Source organism: Eumetopias jubatus, unplaced genomic scaffold (genome assembly GCF_037043125.1).
Source record: "Eumetopias jubatus isolate StellerSeaLion01/CBP00866 unplaced genomic scaffold, mEumJub1_p1.0 scaffold_7, whole genome shotgun sequence".
Taxonomy (NCBI): domain Eukaryota; kingdom Metazoa; phylum Chordata; class Mammalia; order Carnivora; family Otariidae; genus Eumetopias; species Eumetopias jubatus.
In genome coordinates, this window is record NW_028274813.1 from 57,936,907 (window position 1) to 57,953,453 (window position 16,547).

Consider the following 16,547-nt stretch of genomic DNA (forward strand, 5'->3'; position numbering starts at 1 on the left):
CGTTTCTGGTGGAGGAATCTGCAATTAGGTTAAGTATTAAGCTCTAATTTGATGACATGGCCTAGCAAAAATGACTCCCATTTTGGGCCTGTGGTTTTCTTTTTAACAGTGTTTTCAGAGGGTTAGGTGGAATGTTTATGTGATCAAAAAAACATGCAAACATTAGAAGGGACATATTTTAAAAAAAAGAAAAGAAAAAAGCTGCCATAATTCCAATTATGGAACATCATCTTAATTTTTTTTAAAGATTTTATTTATTTATTTGAGAGAATGAGCAGGAGCAGAGGGAGAGGGCGAAACCGACTCCTCGCTGAGCAGGGATCCTGACCTGAGCCAAAGGCAGACACTTAACTGACTGAGCCACCCAGGCAACTCTGGAACATGATCTTAAATTCCTGTGAAAGAATATGAAGAGTTGAGTGGTTATTGTAAACAACTAGAGAAAATTCAATATGTAAATTTTGGGGAAGCATTAAATTAAATTAATTATATTAATTGGGAAAGAATCTTCCTCTTGAACTACTAAGAAAAGAATCAATTACAGGCTAAGCAGCAAGTTTAAACCAGAACTTGCCAAATTTAAAAGGTGCATATATATGTGTTTGCATCTCTGCAGGAATTAAATCCCACATCTGCCATAGATAATAGGTTTCTTTTATAAAGAGTTTTTTCATTTGTCAGAGCACAAGCAGGGGGAGCTGCAGGCAGAAGGAGAAGCAGGCTCCCTGCTGAGCAAGGAAACCTATGTGAGACTCATCCGATCCCAGAACCCTGGGATCATGACCTGAGCAGAAGGGAGACACAACCGACTGAGCCATCCAGGTGTCCCTGCCATAGATTCTTATGAGCTACTTCCCACAGTGAGATTGCTTTTCTGGTCTTCGCACTTTTCCATGCACCTAATCGTCAGGTTCTGTATTTTGTTTAAAGTGTACCTTCTTTGGGGTGCCTGGGTGGCTCAGTCCGTTAGGCGTCTGCCTTCGGCTCAGGTCATGATCTCAGGGTCCTGGGATCGAGCCCCGCATTGGGCTTGCTGCTCGGCAGGAAGCCTGCTTCTCCCTCTCCCACTCCCCCTGCTTGTGTTTCCTCTCTCGCTGTGTCTGTCTCTGTCAAATAAATATATTTAAAAAAAAAAGTGTACCTTGTTTGCTTATTTCATCCCCCTTAACTCTTATACCTGACTCCCAGTAAACTTCTGGTGGCCAAAATGACAATCTTTTTGCATACTAGGTTTAATCCACAGTGGATTGGGATAATTTCTCAATATCTAAACTTTATAGCCTGAAAAAATGATTTATACATTCACTCTCTTTACTCCTCATATTGAGGAACATATGGCAGAAATGAAAACTTTTGATGAAGCTAATTCTTTTTTCTTTAAAGATTTTATTTATTTATTTGAGAGAGAATACATGAGAGGGGGAAAGGTCAGAGGGAGAGGCCGACTCCCCGCCGAGCAGGGAGCCCGATGCGGGACTCGATCCTGGGACTCCAGGATCATGACCTGAGCCGCAGGCAGTCGCGCAACCAACTGAGCCACCCAGGCGCCCTATGAAGCTAATTCTTGTCAGTTCTAACACATAGCTGGTTAACACATTTCAGCAGGCGCTCCTTTGAACCCCCCTCGCAGCCCCGCCCTCGCTTCCCGCCCTGCGTCTGAAGTCGTTTGTGAGAGGAAGCTTCCCCCTATCTGGGTACTAGCCGTTCGTCCCAGGGAAGTAATTCTGTGATCATAGAGCTGGCGAATGCCGGGATAGAGGGGACCGGAAGTTGTTTTTTTTGCCCCCCCGCCCAGGGGCCGGATAGGGTCTCCGCTGGCTCTGTTTCCGGCTGCTGTCAGACTGTTAGGCCTGAGGGCTTGGTGGCCCTGGGTTGGGCTCGCCCCAGTACCGGGCTCACACTTCTACCAACCTTGGGGAAGCGGAGTGAATTCCTCGGTCTCCTAGCAAGCAGGAACTGGCTGTGGACTGAAGGAGTCGCGGTGCCGCCGTCCAAATCGCTCAGGCGCTAGCCGGAATCTTTGAGCCCGGCCCAAACGGGAGCCGAAACCCGGCGTTTGGAAGACTTAAGCAGGAAATGGCGGACGAGGCGTTGTTTTTGCTTCTCCATAACGAGATGGTGTCTGGAGTGTACAAGTCCGCGGAGCAGGGGGAGGTGGTGAGTGCTGCCAAAGCCCTTGAGGTCATTTTGCGATGATACTCTTTGTTTCCTCTCAGTTCTTTCCTTCAACCCTTGTCCAATGGCCACCGAACGCCTTCCGAAGAGTAGACAAACTGGTCCACGTATTCTAAGCCTAGAACCTTGTCATGACGCTCTCTTCAGTCTTTCATCCTTTTCTCTTTCGCATCTTCTGTTTGATCTTTCTTTTGTGCATTCCCATATCTGATTCTGCAGGTCACAGATTTTCTTTTAGCGTTGTCGCTACCATGATTTATGGCAGGGTTAACTGCACAGCTGGTTTTGGCACCCCTACGTAATTCTGTCATTTCCAGCACCCTGGAGCCGTCCACTGGACAGACTTGAGAAACTCCCCACACCTCCTATCTATAACCATCAGTATTACTGCACGCACCTTGAAGACAGAAGGCTAATGCGATTTGAGATTAAAGGGAAGTTTGCAGGCATTACTATAATTAGGAAACACATTTAATTCAAAAAATAGTTATTATTTAGTGCCCATTATGTCAGAGGTAGTTCTGCGTGTGTGTGGGGGGGGGGAATAGTAATGAAACAATGACTCCATTCTCCAGGGGGTTCCTTCTAATTTGTGGGAATCTTCATTCATTCATTGATTCATTCAGAAAATATTTATTAAGTGTGTATTGTGAGCCTGACACTGTGCTAAATGAGATCAACCCCCCCACCTCACAGTCACTGGGGAATAGGGGTTCAATGAATAATTAACGTATTGGGTAGTAATTAGATATAGAATCATGGAGTTCTAATGAATACTATAAATGAAATATTCCAAAGTCATGCTCAAGTCAGAAGCCCTTTCTATAATGCTGTTGATAAAGAGGGGTGGAAAGTGGGGGTAGGGAAAGCATCTTAGGAAAAAGTAAAGGCATAGGGGTATGAAAGAGCGTAGTGCATTTAAATATGCTTAAGCATTTCACTGTGACTAGATTGAATGGGTGGAGAGTGAGAAATGTTGAGAACTGAAGCTGGAAAGAGCCCTGTATGCTGTATGATTAAAGAATTTGACATTTGCAGTGGAGATTTTTATTTTTAAAGATTTTATTTATATGTTTGACAGAAAGAGATATAGTGAGAGAGGGAACACAAGCAGGGCGCCCTCTGCGGGACTCAGTCCCAGGACTCTGGGATCATGACCTGAACTGAAGGCAGACGCTTAAGGACTGAGCCACCCAGGCACCCCAATTTTTTTTTTTTTTTAAGAGAGAGCGAGAGAGCACGAGCTGGGGAGGAGCAAGAGGAGAGAGAAAGAGAGAGAGTGATGGAAGGGGTAGAGAGAGAGGGAGAGAGAATCTTAAGCAGGCCCCACGCTCAGTGCAGAGCCCTATGTGGGGCTCAGTCTCACAATCCCGAGATCTTGACCTGAGCCGAAATCGAGAGTTGGACACTTAACCCAACTGAGCCCACCCATGTGCCCCAGTGGAGAATTTTAAAGAGCGGAATGATGTGGTCCATTTGCATTTTAGAAAGATAATCCAGTGTTTCGGTTGGAGAGAGAAGATCCTTATAGTGAGAAGATTCATTATTTCAGGAGTCAGCAGGAGATGATGAAGATCTGAATTAAGACAGAAAAGGAGAGAATGATTTGAAAGTTAGGAGGTAGAATCTCTAAGACTTGGTTAGGTATAGGAGTGAGAGTTGAAAATTATCCCCAGGTTTTTAACTTGAGCAGCTGTCCTGGATGGAGAGGAAATAAAAGAAAGAGATAAAGAATGAATTATTTGGGGGCACCTGGGTGGAGGGAGCAGGGGTTTAATGATAAAAGAGTAAAAGAGGTGTGTTGCTCATTATTCTTTGGGAAAAGGGTAAAAGGAAGGCTAACTTTGGTTAAAGCTGGTTAAGCATCTGCCTTCGGCTCAGGTCATGATCCCAGGGTCGAGTCCTGAATTGGGCTCCCTGCTCAGTGGGGAGTCTGCTTCTCTCTGTCTCCCTCTGGCCCTCCCCTGCTTGTGCGTGTATGCGCGCATTCTCTCAAATAAAAATCTTTAAAAAGTTTAAAGAATGAATTATTTTGAACAGGTTGAATTTCTGAGGTGTCTAGGAACCTGGGAAAGGTACTGCTCATGTGTAAACCACAAGAAGGATAGTGTATTAGTCTATTCAGGCTGCTATAACAAAACTTCACAATTGTGAAGGCTGAAGAGTCCAAGATCAAGGCACCAGCAGATTCTGGTCTGATGAAGGCCTTTGCCTGGTTCATAGATGGATGTCTTTTGGCTGTGTGTTCACATGGTGGAAGGGGGCTAGCTAGCTCTCTGGGGTCTCTTTTATACTGGCATTAATTCTGTTCTTAACAGCTCTATCCTCATGACAGAATCACCTCCCAAGGCCCCTATTTAATACTATCACACTGGGGGTTAGGATTTCAAAATAAGAATTTTAGGGGGGGATGCATTCACTCTATGGCAGAAAAGCATATGATGCATTTGGAGATATTAGAAAGATACTGGGAAGAGTATTGGAAATGAAGCAGATCTATTCTTTTCAGAGCCATCTGTAATAGAGATTTTTTTTTTTAATATTTTATTTATTTATTCATGAGAGACAGAGAGAGAGAGGCAGAGGGAGAAGCAGGCTCCCAAGGAGCAGGGAGCCCAATGTGGGACTCGATCCCAGGACCCTGGGATCATGACCTGAGCCGAAGGCAGACGCTTAACCATCTGAGCCACTCAGGCGCCCTGTAATAGAGATTTTTTCCAAGTTACACACTTTTGACTTCATTATCATCAGCAACCAATAGTTATTAACGTTTATAGCATCTATGCTAAGTGATGAGTAGCAGACGTTTACTGTTTAAGCAAAGTTAGCCTTCCTTTTACCCTTTTCCCAAAGAATAATGAGCAACACACACCTCTTTTACTCTTTATCATTAAACCCCTGCTCCCTCAGTGTGTGCAATCACTTCTTTTTATTCCTCTCTAGTTTCCCTCTTTCAACTTTTAGCCTGGAAGATCTTTTTTTTTTAATCCCTCTTTTTTCCAGTGGATTAACCAAAATAAAACAGAGCTATTGTAATCATGACTGATAATATTAAGAGATGTGCTCGTCATATAAGGGAAAGGAAAGCTGTAAGTTTTGAATCATTTAATCTAAAAATAACTTTTGGGGGGCACCTGGGTGGCTCAGTCGGTGGGGAGCTGCTTCTCCTTCTCCCTCTGCTGCTCCCCCTGCTTGTGTTCTCTCTTGCTCTCTCTCCTGCTGTCAAATAAATAAATAAAATCTTTTAAAAAATGAAAATAATTTTGGGGTGCCTGACTGGCTCAGTGGGTAGAGTATGCGACTCTTTTTTAAAGATCTGTTTATTTCTTTGAGAGAGAGAGAGCACAAGAGTGGGGGAGAGGGGTTGCAGAGGGAGAGGGAGAGGGAAACTCAAGCAGATTCCATGCTGAGTGTGATCCCACGACCCTGGGATCACAACCTGGGCTGAAACCAAGAGTTGGACGCTTAACCGACTGCGCCGCCCAGGTGCCCCAACTGAGCATGCAACTCTTGATCTTTGGGTTGTAAGTTTGAGCTCCACCCTGGGTGTAGAGATTACTTAAAAATAAATATTTAAAACTACATAAATAAAAATACATTTTTTTCTTACTGCACTTTGTTTACAGTGGGGAATTGAAAGTGCATATAAGCAAAAAGGATTTTAAGAAGTTAATATGGCAGTGTTGATTAGCAAGTCGTCCCCTTGCTCATGCTCTCATTTCGGAATCTATATGAGGGTTCATTGTATTAGTGTCTCTACTTTAAGTGTACTTCAGATTTGTAATAAAAAAATGTAAAAGAAAGACACATAATCCTGACATCAAGCAATCGTTTTTATATATCTTTTAAGAAATGGTCATAGTTTTGAAGTGAAATAAAGGAAAGAACCATTGTTCTCACTCTCCAAATCAATAATTTTCAAACTATGCTTAAGGAGGAATTAAATCTTTAAAAACTGAATAATTGGGCATTTACCAATTTATGGAGAATAGATTTTTTAAAAAGGTTAATAGATAACATACCTCAAGTTTAATTTTTCTTAAAAACTTGGTACCCACTCGTTAATATTCACAGATACCAAAGTGAATGAACAAGCATCAACATCGGAAGGTATTTACTAGGGCATAATTCAAAAGCTCATGTAATCAATAGTTAGGATTTGAGAATGTCTACATATAATCATATTTCCTGCTAATCAACATACTCTTGGCTGATTCTATAAAGACCAGATTGTTCCACAAAGGCTGACAGGTTACTTATTCCACCTGAGCATTTTTTTTTTCCACCTGAGTATGTTTTGAAGTGAGCTGGAAAATAACAGAAAAATGAATGATTGCGGTAAGTACAATAATAGATTTATGTGCAGAGTGTTAATGACAGCGTAGGGCCCAAAGGAGGGTGAAGGAAGGCTTTTGGGAGGATATGATACTTGAGCTGAATTTAAAGGATATACCGTCTATTGGGTGGCTCAGTTTGTTGGGTTTCCTACTCTTGGTTTTGGCTCAGGTCATGATCTCAGGGTTCTGAGATCGAGCCCCATCTCAGGCTCCATGCTCAGTGGGGAGCCTGCTTGAGATTCTCTCTCTTCCTTTCCCTCTCCCCACTGCACACACACACTCACTCTCTCAAATAAATAAATCTTTAAAAATAAAGGTGCAGCGGGGTGGCTCAGTTGGTTATGTGTCTGCCTTTGGCTCAGGTCATGATCTCAGGGTCCTGGGATCGGGTCCTGCATCCAGCTCGGTGGTAAGTTCGCTTCTCCCTCTTCCTCTCCCCTTGCTCATGCTCTCTCTCAAATAATAAAATCTTTAAAAAAAAAAGCTATACGATGTATGGAACAGCATGTGGTATTCCATATACCATATGTGGGGTGGCTGAAGAAAGCATGGAACTCTGGAGTTGTTGCAGAAATTTCAGAGTGGTAGAAGGAGAGATGTTTGTGAATATGTGGCTGTTAGTGAATCTGGTTAACTAGCCAGGATCATTTAAGGAAAGGCACATAATGCCATGCTAAGGAGTTTGATCTTTATTTTGAAGAAAGGGGAGAGGGTGCTGAAAGGTTCAGTAGAGAAATAACATGATTTGGTTTTTAGAAAATCTGTACCAGAAATACAGAAGACAGAAATCAAAGGAGGAAAAAACTAGAGAAAAGGAGATCATCTGGAAAGCTCTAACTGAAAACCAGGAGAGAAATGAGAAGGGCTAACTTAAGTAGTAAGGATGGAGAGAGAAGATAAATTTTGAAAACATATAGACGATAGGCTCCATAGGACTGCAATGCATGTGGAGGGTTGGGAGTAAAGAGGTGAAGAAACTGGAAGTTTTCTGGTTGGGGTTACTAGGTGGATGGTGGTGCCATTAATAAATTTAGGGAATTTTAGAGGCAGCACAGGCTGAGGAAATTAAGATAATATCTTTTTTTTAAAAGATTTTATTTATTTATTTTTGAGAGAGAGAGTGCCACACACGCACCTGTGGGAGCAGGGTGGGGGCAGGTAGAGGGAGAAAATCTCAAGCAGACTTTGTGCTGAGCATCCAGCCAGTTGCAGGGATCGATCCCACAACCCTGAGACCACAACCTGAGCTGAAACCAAGAGTTGGTTGCTTAATTGACTGAGTCACCCAGGCGCCCCTCATTTAATTTTTTTAAAGATTTTATTTTTAAGTAATCTCTACACCCAAGGTGGGGCTCAAACTTACAACCCTGGGATCAAGTTGCATGCTCTACTGACTGAGCCAGCCTGGTACCCCGAATATCATTTTGAATACGCCTTATTTGAGGGGGCTGTGGGACCTCTCTATAGCTATGTCCAGTAAACTCTGTAGTATAAAAGTACAGATTTAGTAGTCACAACCTCATTAGTAGAATACATGGTTCCTTAGAAGAAAGTTCAGCAAATAATGAGGTCTATGGTATACTTAGTGGAGACTACAAGCTTCAGAATATATAAATATCCCTGCCATTTTGGAGCTGTATTCTAGCAGAGGGTGGGGATGTGAAATTAGTAAAATGTATATTGTATGTTAAATGGTGAAAGAAGTTCTTTGGAGACTAATTAAGCAGGGAAATGGGATAGGGCATCAGAATCATTTTAGAGTGCTTTTTTTTTTTTGCTTTATTTTTAAGTAATCTCTACACCCAACATGGAACTTGAATTTACAACCCAGAGATCAAGAGTTACATGCTCTACCCACTGAGCCAGCCAGGCACCCTTCTTTTAGAGGGCTTCTTAAAACACAGATTACTAACCCCACACCTACAGTTTCTGATTCAGTAAATTGGGTTTCAGAATTTGCAGTTTTTACAAGTTCATACATGATGCTAATGTTACTGGTCTTGGGGCACACTTTGAAAATCACCAGAATAGAGAAATTCTGAAGGGGAATAATGTTGCAGTTTTAAAGAAGATAGTTAAAGTGAGCCTCACTGATGTGGGTGGGTAGGGTGATGCATGAAATAGATAAAGGTGATTAAGAATATACTTAAACTGTGATGAGCACTGAATAATCTATAGAATTGTTGCATGATTATATTGTATATCTGAAAAAAAAAAAGGGCCTCATTGAGATGGTGACATGTGAGTAAAGACTTGAAGCAAGGGAGTTGGTCATGTGGATATCTGGAGGAAGAGCTGCCTGTGCAGAAGACCCAAGATTGGAGCATGCCTGGCATGTTTAAGAACAGCAAGACTAGTATAGCTAGAGCCCATGCGAGTGAAGAAGAGTAGAAGGTTGAGGCCTGCGAGATAGAGAAATCTGGATTATATACAACTGTGTAGATTCAGCATATGGGTAGTATTTAAAGTCTGAAGACTGAATGAGATTGTCAAAGAGCAAACCAACTCAACTGCATGATTCCTGGCATAGGCTGGTGGAGTAATCAACTAAGACACTGAGAACTGGAAAGCTTGGATGACTCTAAGAGACATTTTGAAGCAAGGAACCATAGAATTTAATGACCTCCCAAAGGGAATGACTGATGGAAAGGTGATACTTTGACTTCATTTTTATAACTGAGGAGAAAAGAATAGTTGAAAATGGGGGGAAAAAAAAGGTTAAAGGGAGTAATTAGGAAGAGGGGTTGGCATTTCTGAAAAGTAGTGACAGTTCCCTGTTTACCTTATTGCCTTATGAAATGATTAGTACTAAGAAAACTCAAATATAACTTGTAATTCACTTTTTCTTAGACTACTTTAGTGAGGGTGCCTGGGTGGCTCAGTCGGTTAAGTGTCTGCCTTTAGCTCAGGTCTTGATCTCAGGGTCCTGGGATCTAGCCCTGTGGCAGGCTTCCTGCTCAGCAGGGGAGTCTGCTTCTTGGTCTCCCTCTGCCCCTCCCCCTACTTATGCTGTCTCTCGCTCACTCTTAAATAAATAAATAAAATCTTTAAAAAAAAAATGTTTTAGTGAAAAAAGTGTAACCACTTACATTAATATTTTTAGTCAACATCTTAAAACAATTTTTTATATAATAATATTCTCGCATTCTAAAAATATTCCAAACTATTATTTTTTAAAATAGGAAAATGGACGCTGTATTACTAAACTGGAAAACATGGGGTTTCGAGTGGGACAAGGATTGATAGAAAGGTGAGCAGTATGGATTTGAAAATTTTCTTCCAGGTAGGTTATAAACAAAGGTGATCCATTTCAAAAGATTGTATAAAATTTGAAATACTTTAGTTTTAATTCCTAAATTTTATTTATTCTCTGTTCTTTAATTCACAGATTACAATTTCTTTTTAGGTCTGATGTTATTTGAACTCCGTTATCCAACTTTCATGTTTTAATATTTGAAGAAAATGTATATGTATATTTTGTATTTTAGACTTCTTTCCTAAAAAATTTGGCGTACTGAAACAACTGTCTAAAATCTTGTTGCATTTACGGGGTGCCTGGGTGGCTCGGTTGAGCGACTGCCTTCGGCTAGGGTCATGATGCTGGAGTCCCTGGATCGAGTCCTGCATTGGGCTCCCTGCTCAGCGGGGAGCCTGCTTCTCTCTCTAACCCTCCCCCCTCTCATGTACTCTCTCTCTCTCTCTCATTCTCATTCTCTCAAATAAGTAAATCTTTAAAAAAAATAAAAAATAAAATAAAATCTTGTTGTATTTTCTACTTAAGGTCTGGTAGGTTCTTTAACGTAAATGGATTTTTGTTTAGATGCAAGGGATGGAAATGCTTTAGAGTCTATGTTTATGCATTTAGTAATCTAATTTATAGATCAATTCATAATGTATTCCTTTCTCATTATCTGAATAACTGAGTCTGGTTATATTTTATATAACAATACCACGATTATGCTCAGCATTTTTTTTTAATGTGCTAGAATGAATCGTACCTAAAATTGCAGCTTACTGTTAGACTAATTTTAGCACCATAATTACATAACAATGTGAATTGAGATGTGATCTTCTTTGCTTGGTGCTTACCACTTTATGACTGTCAATAAATGTTCAGTGCTATTCTGGCATTTCAAAATTAGTGAATAATATGACCCTCCTGCTTCCTTTGGAGGAAGAATACTAATTACTTTAAGTTGGTTTTTTTAGGTTTACAAAAGATACTGCAAGGTTCAAGGATGAGTTAGATATCATGAAGTTCATTTGTAAAGATTTTTGGACTACAGTATTCAAGAAACAAATCGACAATCTAAGGACAAATCATCAGGTATTTAGACAAATTAATGCCTATTTTTTAAGTCCTTTAACTTCACATAAATGTTCTATTTTAGTCATTTATTTATTATATAAAACTTAAAATAATTTCTAGTCAACTTTGAAATGTTTCTTTTATATGTTATGAATACATCATTACTTTTCTCTATAATAGGATATAGTGAATAAAAAAAAAGACAATTATCGGTAATGATAGCTATTTCTTTCCCCCAATTAAATAACTTATCTTAGGTTTTAAAAAGTAGCAAATGTCAGAATGATAAAGGTTTTAGGATTTGGTTCCTTAGTTATTATTACTTGGTGGTGGTTTTCTGCAGAACCACAAATATGTCACATTTGTCTTTAGAGGGGTGCCTGGGTGGCTCAGTTGTTAAGCGTCTGCCTTCGGCTCAGGTCATGGTACCAGGGTCCTGGGATTGAGCCCCACATCGGGCTCTCTGCTCAGTGGGAAGCCTGCTTCTCCCTCTCCCACTCCCCCTGCTTGTGTTCCCTCTCTCGCTGTGTCTCTCTCTGTCAAATAAATAAAATCTTTAAAAAAAAAATGTCTTTAGAGTAATTTCTAAAGTTTAATTTATAGAGCGTATTTAACTCTTAAGTAACTCTTGCAATATTTAGTTGATGTCATTCTTTTCTTCTTAAAATAATTTGTTAATATAAGATTTAATAGATTACATGGAAAATTATGCATTTAAATAGATTTATTTTGTTTTATAAAACTCAAGGAAATATTTAGAATGGATTTGGCATTTTGATTGATTAGAAAGTGAAAATAATTTAGTAGCTACCAGTAGCTTTCATTTTTTCATATAACAATATTTTACTTTGTAAATACTGAAAATGCTAATGGGAAGAAGTGACTGATTATTGGCTTTCTAGATATGAGCTAATAATATATAACTGCTAATTCCACCTGGACATGTATTTCTGATTCCTTTGCACTAGACTGTGGGCTCTGTAAGGGTAGGAACTATCTTAAGACTGAGCCACCCAGGCGCCCCCAAGGGTAGGAACTATCTTATGCATCTTTGTATCTTTAGTATCTTAAAGCTTTCAATAAATATTAGTGTTATAAAGTTCTGAACAACTCTTCAGCTTGAACACTGCAAAATTCCTTCATTTAAAGAAATTTGACCAGTGGAAAGGAGAGTTTTAATAACTTAAAAAAACTCTTGAATTGTTTTGAAGGGAAGAGATCATTTTTAAGAACTACACACTACACTGACTTTGGATGTTTTTTCTATTTTTGAAACAGGGTATCTATGTACTTCAGGACAACAAATTTCGTCTGCTTACTCAGATGTCTGCAGGAAAGCAGTATTTAGAACATGCATCTAAGGTATTTAATGGAGTAGAAAATGGGGGTTTTCATAGGGAAAGTACAATGCCAACCACAACAGACTTTTGAATTTAGAATAGGTTTTAAACTTGTTCTTTTTTGTTTAAGCACGTCTCTCTTTTTTTTTTTTTTTTATTAGAGAGAGAGATAGCAAGAGAGGGAACACAAGCAGGGGGAGTGGGAGAGGGAGAAGCAGGCTTCCTGCAGAGCAGAGAGCCCAATGCAGGGATCACGACCTGAGCCGAAGGCAGACGCTTAACGACTGAGCCACCCAGGCGCCCCTCTTTCTTTCTTTCTTTTTTTTTTTTAAGATTTTATGTATTGGGATGCCTGAGTGGCTCAGTTGGTTAAGCGTCTGCCTTTGGCTCAGGGATCACGACCTGAGCCGAAGGCAGACGCTTAACGACTGAGCCACCCAGGCGCCCCTCTTTCTTTCTTTCTTTTTTTTTTTTTAAGATTTTATGTATTGGGATGCCTGAGTGGCTCAGTTGGTTAAGCGTCTGCCTTTGGCTCAGGTCATGATCCCAGGGTCCTGGCATCGAGTACCAAAACTGGCTCCTTGCTCAGCGGGGAGCCTGCTTCTCCCTCTGCCTGCCATTCCCCCTGCTTGTGCTCGCTGTCTCTGACAAATGAAATCTAAATAAATAAATAAATAAATATTTATTTGAGAGAGAGAATGAGCAGGGGAGGAGCACACTCCCTGCTGAGCACAGAGCCCGATGCGGATCATGACCTGAGTGGAAGGCAGATGCTTAACCGACTGAGCCACCCAGGCACCCCTTTATTTAACCTCTTTTCAGTGAAATAGGAGACAGGTGTTCACCATATTAAAATAACCTATATTAACCTCTAGCTGAATAGGCTTATGATGTCTAATTAAACACTATAAGTAAATGCCATTGAAATGTAAATTAATGTTAGATTCTTGAATATAGCAAAAATATATCAAAAAAGATAGTCAAGCTTATAAAACTGGCGTTAGTTGTACGAAATTACTCACCTCAGAGTTTATATTTACAATCTCCTTTAGTTAATTAAGAAAACAATTTTTTAATATTGTTAGCATTTGTTTCTAAGAATACATGTTTTGTGTTAAGTATATCTGTGTTTCTGGGTTTTGTGTATAAGACAACTTAGGTCGTGATTCTTAACTTTTATTTATTTATGTATTTTATTTTATTTATTTGAGAGAGAGTAAGAGAGAGAGAGAGCACAAGCAGGGTGAAGGGCAGAGGGAGAAGCAGACTCCCTGCTGAGCAGGGAGCCTGATGCAGGGCTCAATCCCAGGACCCTGAGATCATGACCTGAGCCAAAGGCAGATGCTTAACCAACTGAGCCATCCAGGCGCCCCAGCAGTGACTTATTAACAGCAAGGCTTAACTAAATGTCATATTTATCAATAGTATTGCGATCTTAGTAAATCCTTAATATTCTTTACATTTTTGTTCCTTTCAGTATTTAGCATTTACGTGTGGCTTAATCAGAGGTGGCTTATCAAACTTAGGGATAAAAAGTATTGTCACAGCTGAAGTGTCTTCAATGCCAGCCTGTAAGTTGAATTCACATTTCTTAAAAATGTTTTCAGTGATTATTTTTCAAATCTGGTGTTTTTTTGTTTGTTTTTGTTAATTTAGAGAAAATTTAAAATGCTAAAGCCATTTTGTTTTACTTTTATCAATTTTAACATTTAATGTAATATGTAGCATACTTTATTCATATTCAAAGATTTTTAAATTCATAATAGACAGTGATTTAAGAAAGTGTGCTAAAGTAATCCAAATGTATAAGACAGTTTAAGTGGTGATTCTTTTATATATTTATTTTTATTTATTTGAGAGAGAGCAAGAGAGAGTGAGTGACAGAGCACAAACCAGGGGGAGAGGCAGACTCCCTGCTGAGCAGGGAGCCTGATACGGGGCTCGATCTCGGGACCCTGGCCAGGATCACGACCTGAGCCAAAGGCAGATGCTTAACTGGCTGAGCCACCCAGGTATCCCTATGTATTTATTTTTAAGATTAATTTATTCTAGGGGCGGGGGAGGGCAAAGAGAGAAGGAGGGAGTCCAAAGTGGACTCTTGTGCTCAGTGCAGATCCTGACACAGGGCTCCATCCCAAGACCCCAAGATCACGACCTGAACTGAAACCAAGAGTCAGATGCTCAACCAACTGCGCCACCCAGGTGCTCCGGTGAATCTTAACTTTTAAAGGAAAAATTTCTGCATTATTCTTTTAAGATAAATTTCCCTATAGCATTGAAAATGTCTTTTTTAAAAACAATTTTCTAGAATAAAGCTAGATAAAGCCAACTAGTCTTTTATCGCTAAACTCCTTTCCAAAGGTCTTTTTACCAAAGCTTCCAACCAAGAATAAAATTGACTTGAGCTTCACTATATTTCCTTTCTATTCACAATGATAATAGGCAGTGAAATACCCAAAAGGTAGGAATCACAAAGAGAAGCAAAGACACCTATTCACAAAACAAATAATCATCTCATAAAAATGAAATTGACTTTATTGAGTATTATGAATGAAAAGTGTGAAAAGTTGTTTGACATAGCAAGTTTCTTCATTGAAACTACTCTCTAATAGAACAGAAAATTGATGTTTAGGCTTTTTTTCCTTGGACCTAAAAATCAAGGAATGATTTTTCATTTTTCCTTTTTTAGGTAAATTTCAGGTGATGATACAGAAGCTATAAAACATACTGAAATGCAAGGCAAGGCTTCAACAGTGTAAAGAGATAAATTATTCATGTATAAAGTATTTCAAGTAGCAATGATTTAATTACATTATTGGACATTTGTATTGATATAAGGTATTTGCTAACTTATGTAATGAAAGATGCACTCTTAAGCGGGAGTAAGGTTGTAGTTTATTAATTTAACACAGACCTTTTTAAAGCAGATAAAGAGACATTCTATCATAACATAGATTTTACTATAACTATTCAGAATGAAAAACCTGATTTCAAATAACTAAACCCCAAGATGTAGGACCCTTATTTTAAACGTTCTTATTTGCTTATAGTGGTGTGTATTTAACCACAGATAGAGAAGCAGAATTCAGGGTTTGATGAATTAGCATTAAGAAAAGTATGTATCAATCAGAATCATTTCTGTAAGAATGAACAAATTTTGGTTTTGCTTTATGAATTTTAGTTATTAAGAAAAGCAAACAGTACACTAAACAATTATTTTATTATAATTTATTTCTATTAAGAATTTTTATGCCTATAAGGATTTTATTATATACATTATGTATTGTGTGTGTGTGTGTGTGTGTGTATGTGTGTGTGATACATACATCCTATCTAACTGCCTAAATGGCTTAAAAAGTTCATTTTACTTTAACAGAATTTAGTCCTTAATTTTACTTTAATAGAATTCAGTCCTTGAGAGCTCCATTAATGTAATAAGGTGAAATATAGATTAGTTTAAATGTGAATTCAGTGACTCCAGGGCCAAAGAATGTTAGGTATTTGAGGAAGGAATTTTATACTTACTCCTGTTACAGTCTTGACTTCAGCTTCTCTCCCCATGTGTGGAAGGGCTGGTGAAGGTTCTAATTCTCTAACTACTATTTCCCAAGAGCAGAGGGGTGGATAATTGGATTAGGCACACCAACTTTCATTGGACCCTATCTTCTCAGTGGGTTGGGGTCAGTGCTCATCATTTCCTCTTCCATCTGATAACCGGGAGGATAAGCATAAAGATGAAAGCCATCATATTGAGGATAGCAGGATGCACGGATAGAAAGCACCCTAATTGTACTTCTGAATTAACCAATCCTGGAACTGCTTTTTCTTTGGACTTTTTGTTACATGAGATAATAAATTCCTTAACTTGTTCAGTCTACTTTTGGTTCTGTATTTTGTTACTTGCTGTACACCTTAAACTTAAAAAACAATGTTATATGTCAAATATATCTCAAGCTGGGAAGAATGAGTACAGAAATTTGTATGTATAAGGATTTTCACTATTTAAGTGTTCACTGATGGCACTTGATTAAATTATGGTACTGACATATAAGAAAATGCTGTGCAGCTGGTGAAAAGGATGAAATCATGTATTTATGCACATGGAATGCTATTAATTGATGTTAAGAGAAAAAACTCTGTTATAGGATACAGCACATACAATGTATAAATATACATGATTCTGAGTATCAGACCGGAAAGTTACAAGTAAATTGTACAGTGGATGGAGATTTTTGACTTTTAGCTTTTTATTATTTGGGTTTTAAAATAATCATTTGCCACAATAAGGATATTTCTATTTGAGGTGAGAAATCATGATAAATCAGTGATTTTTAAGCTATGTTTTTCTGAGTCCTAGGTTTCACAGGGTGACCTCGGCTGAGAGTT

General features: G+C 39.1%; 1 protein-coding gene across 5 annotated transcripts; it reads left to right on the forward strand.

Moving 5' to 3' along the window:
* Window positions 1-1,667: 1,667 nt before the first annotated feature.
* On the forward strand, window positions 1,668-16,038 carry TRAPPC6B (trafficking protein particle complex subunit 6B). 5 transcript variants are annotated; one of them, XM_088024630.1, is made up of 7 exons: window positions 1,668-2,181; window positions 9,695-9,762; window positions 10,722-10,839; window positions 12,100-12,183; window positions 13,639-13,732; window positions 14,270-14,363; window positions 14,851-16,038. In XM_088024630.1, the coding sequence occupies exons 1-6, from the start codon at window positions 2,077-2,079 to the stop codon at window positions 14,323-14,325; spliced, it is 525 nt and encodes a 174-aa protein (XP_087880756.1). In that variant the 5' UTR covers window positions 1,668-2,076; the 3' UTR covers window positions 14,326-14,363; window positions 14,851-16,038. The 5 variants fall into 5 exon arrangements, with proteins under 5 accessions (XP_087880756.1, XP_027957821.1, XP_027957805.1 ...); XM_028102020.2 differs by lacking the exon at window positions 14,851-16,038 and having other exon boundaries at window positions 1,669-2,181; window positions 14,020-14,830; XM_028102004.2 differs by lacking the exon at window positions 14,270-14,363 and having other exon boundaries at window positions 1,670-2,181.
* Window positions 16,039-16,547: the final 509 nt, after the last annotated feature.

Excerpts from the sequence above, each read along its gene's own strand:
- TRAPPC6B (XM_088024630.1), top strand. The coding sequence starts at position 2,077 with ATGGCGGACGAGGCGTTGTTTTTGCTTCTCCATAACGAGATGGTGTCT. Across the intron at positions 2,182-9,694 it reads GTGCTGCCAAAGCCCTTGAG|GAAAATGGACGCTGTATTAC; the intron begins GTCATTTTGCGA and ends TTTTTAAAATAG. Across the intron at positions 12,184-13,638 it reads ATTTAGAACATGCATCTAAG|TATTTAGCATTTACGTGTGG; the intron begins GTATTTAATGGA and ends TGTTCCTTTCAG.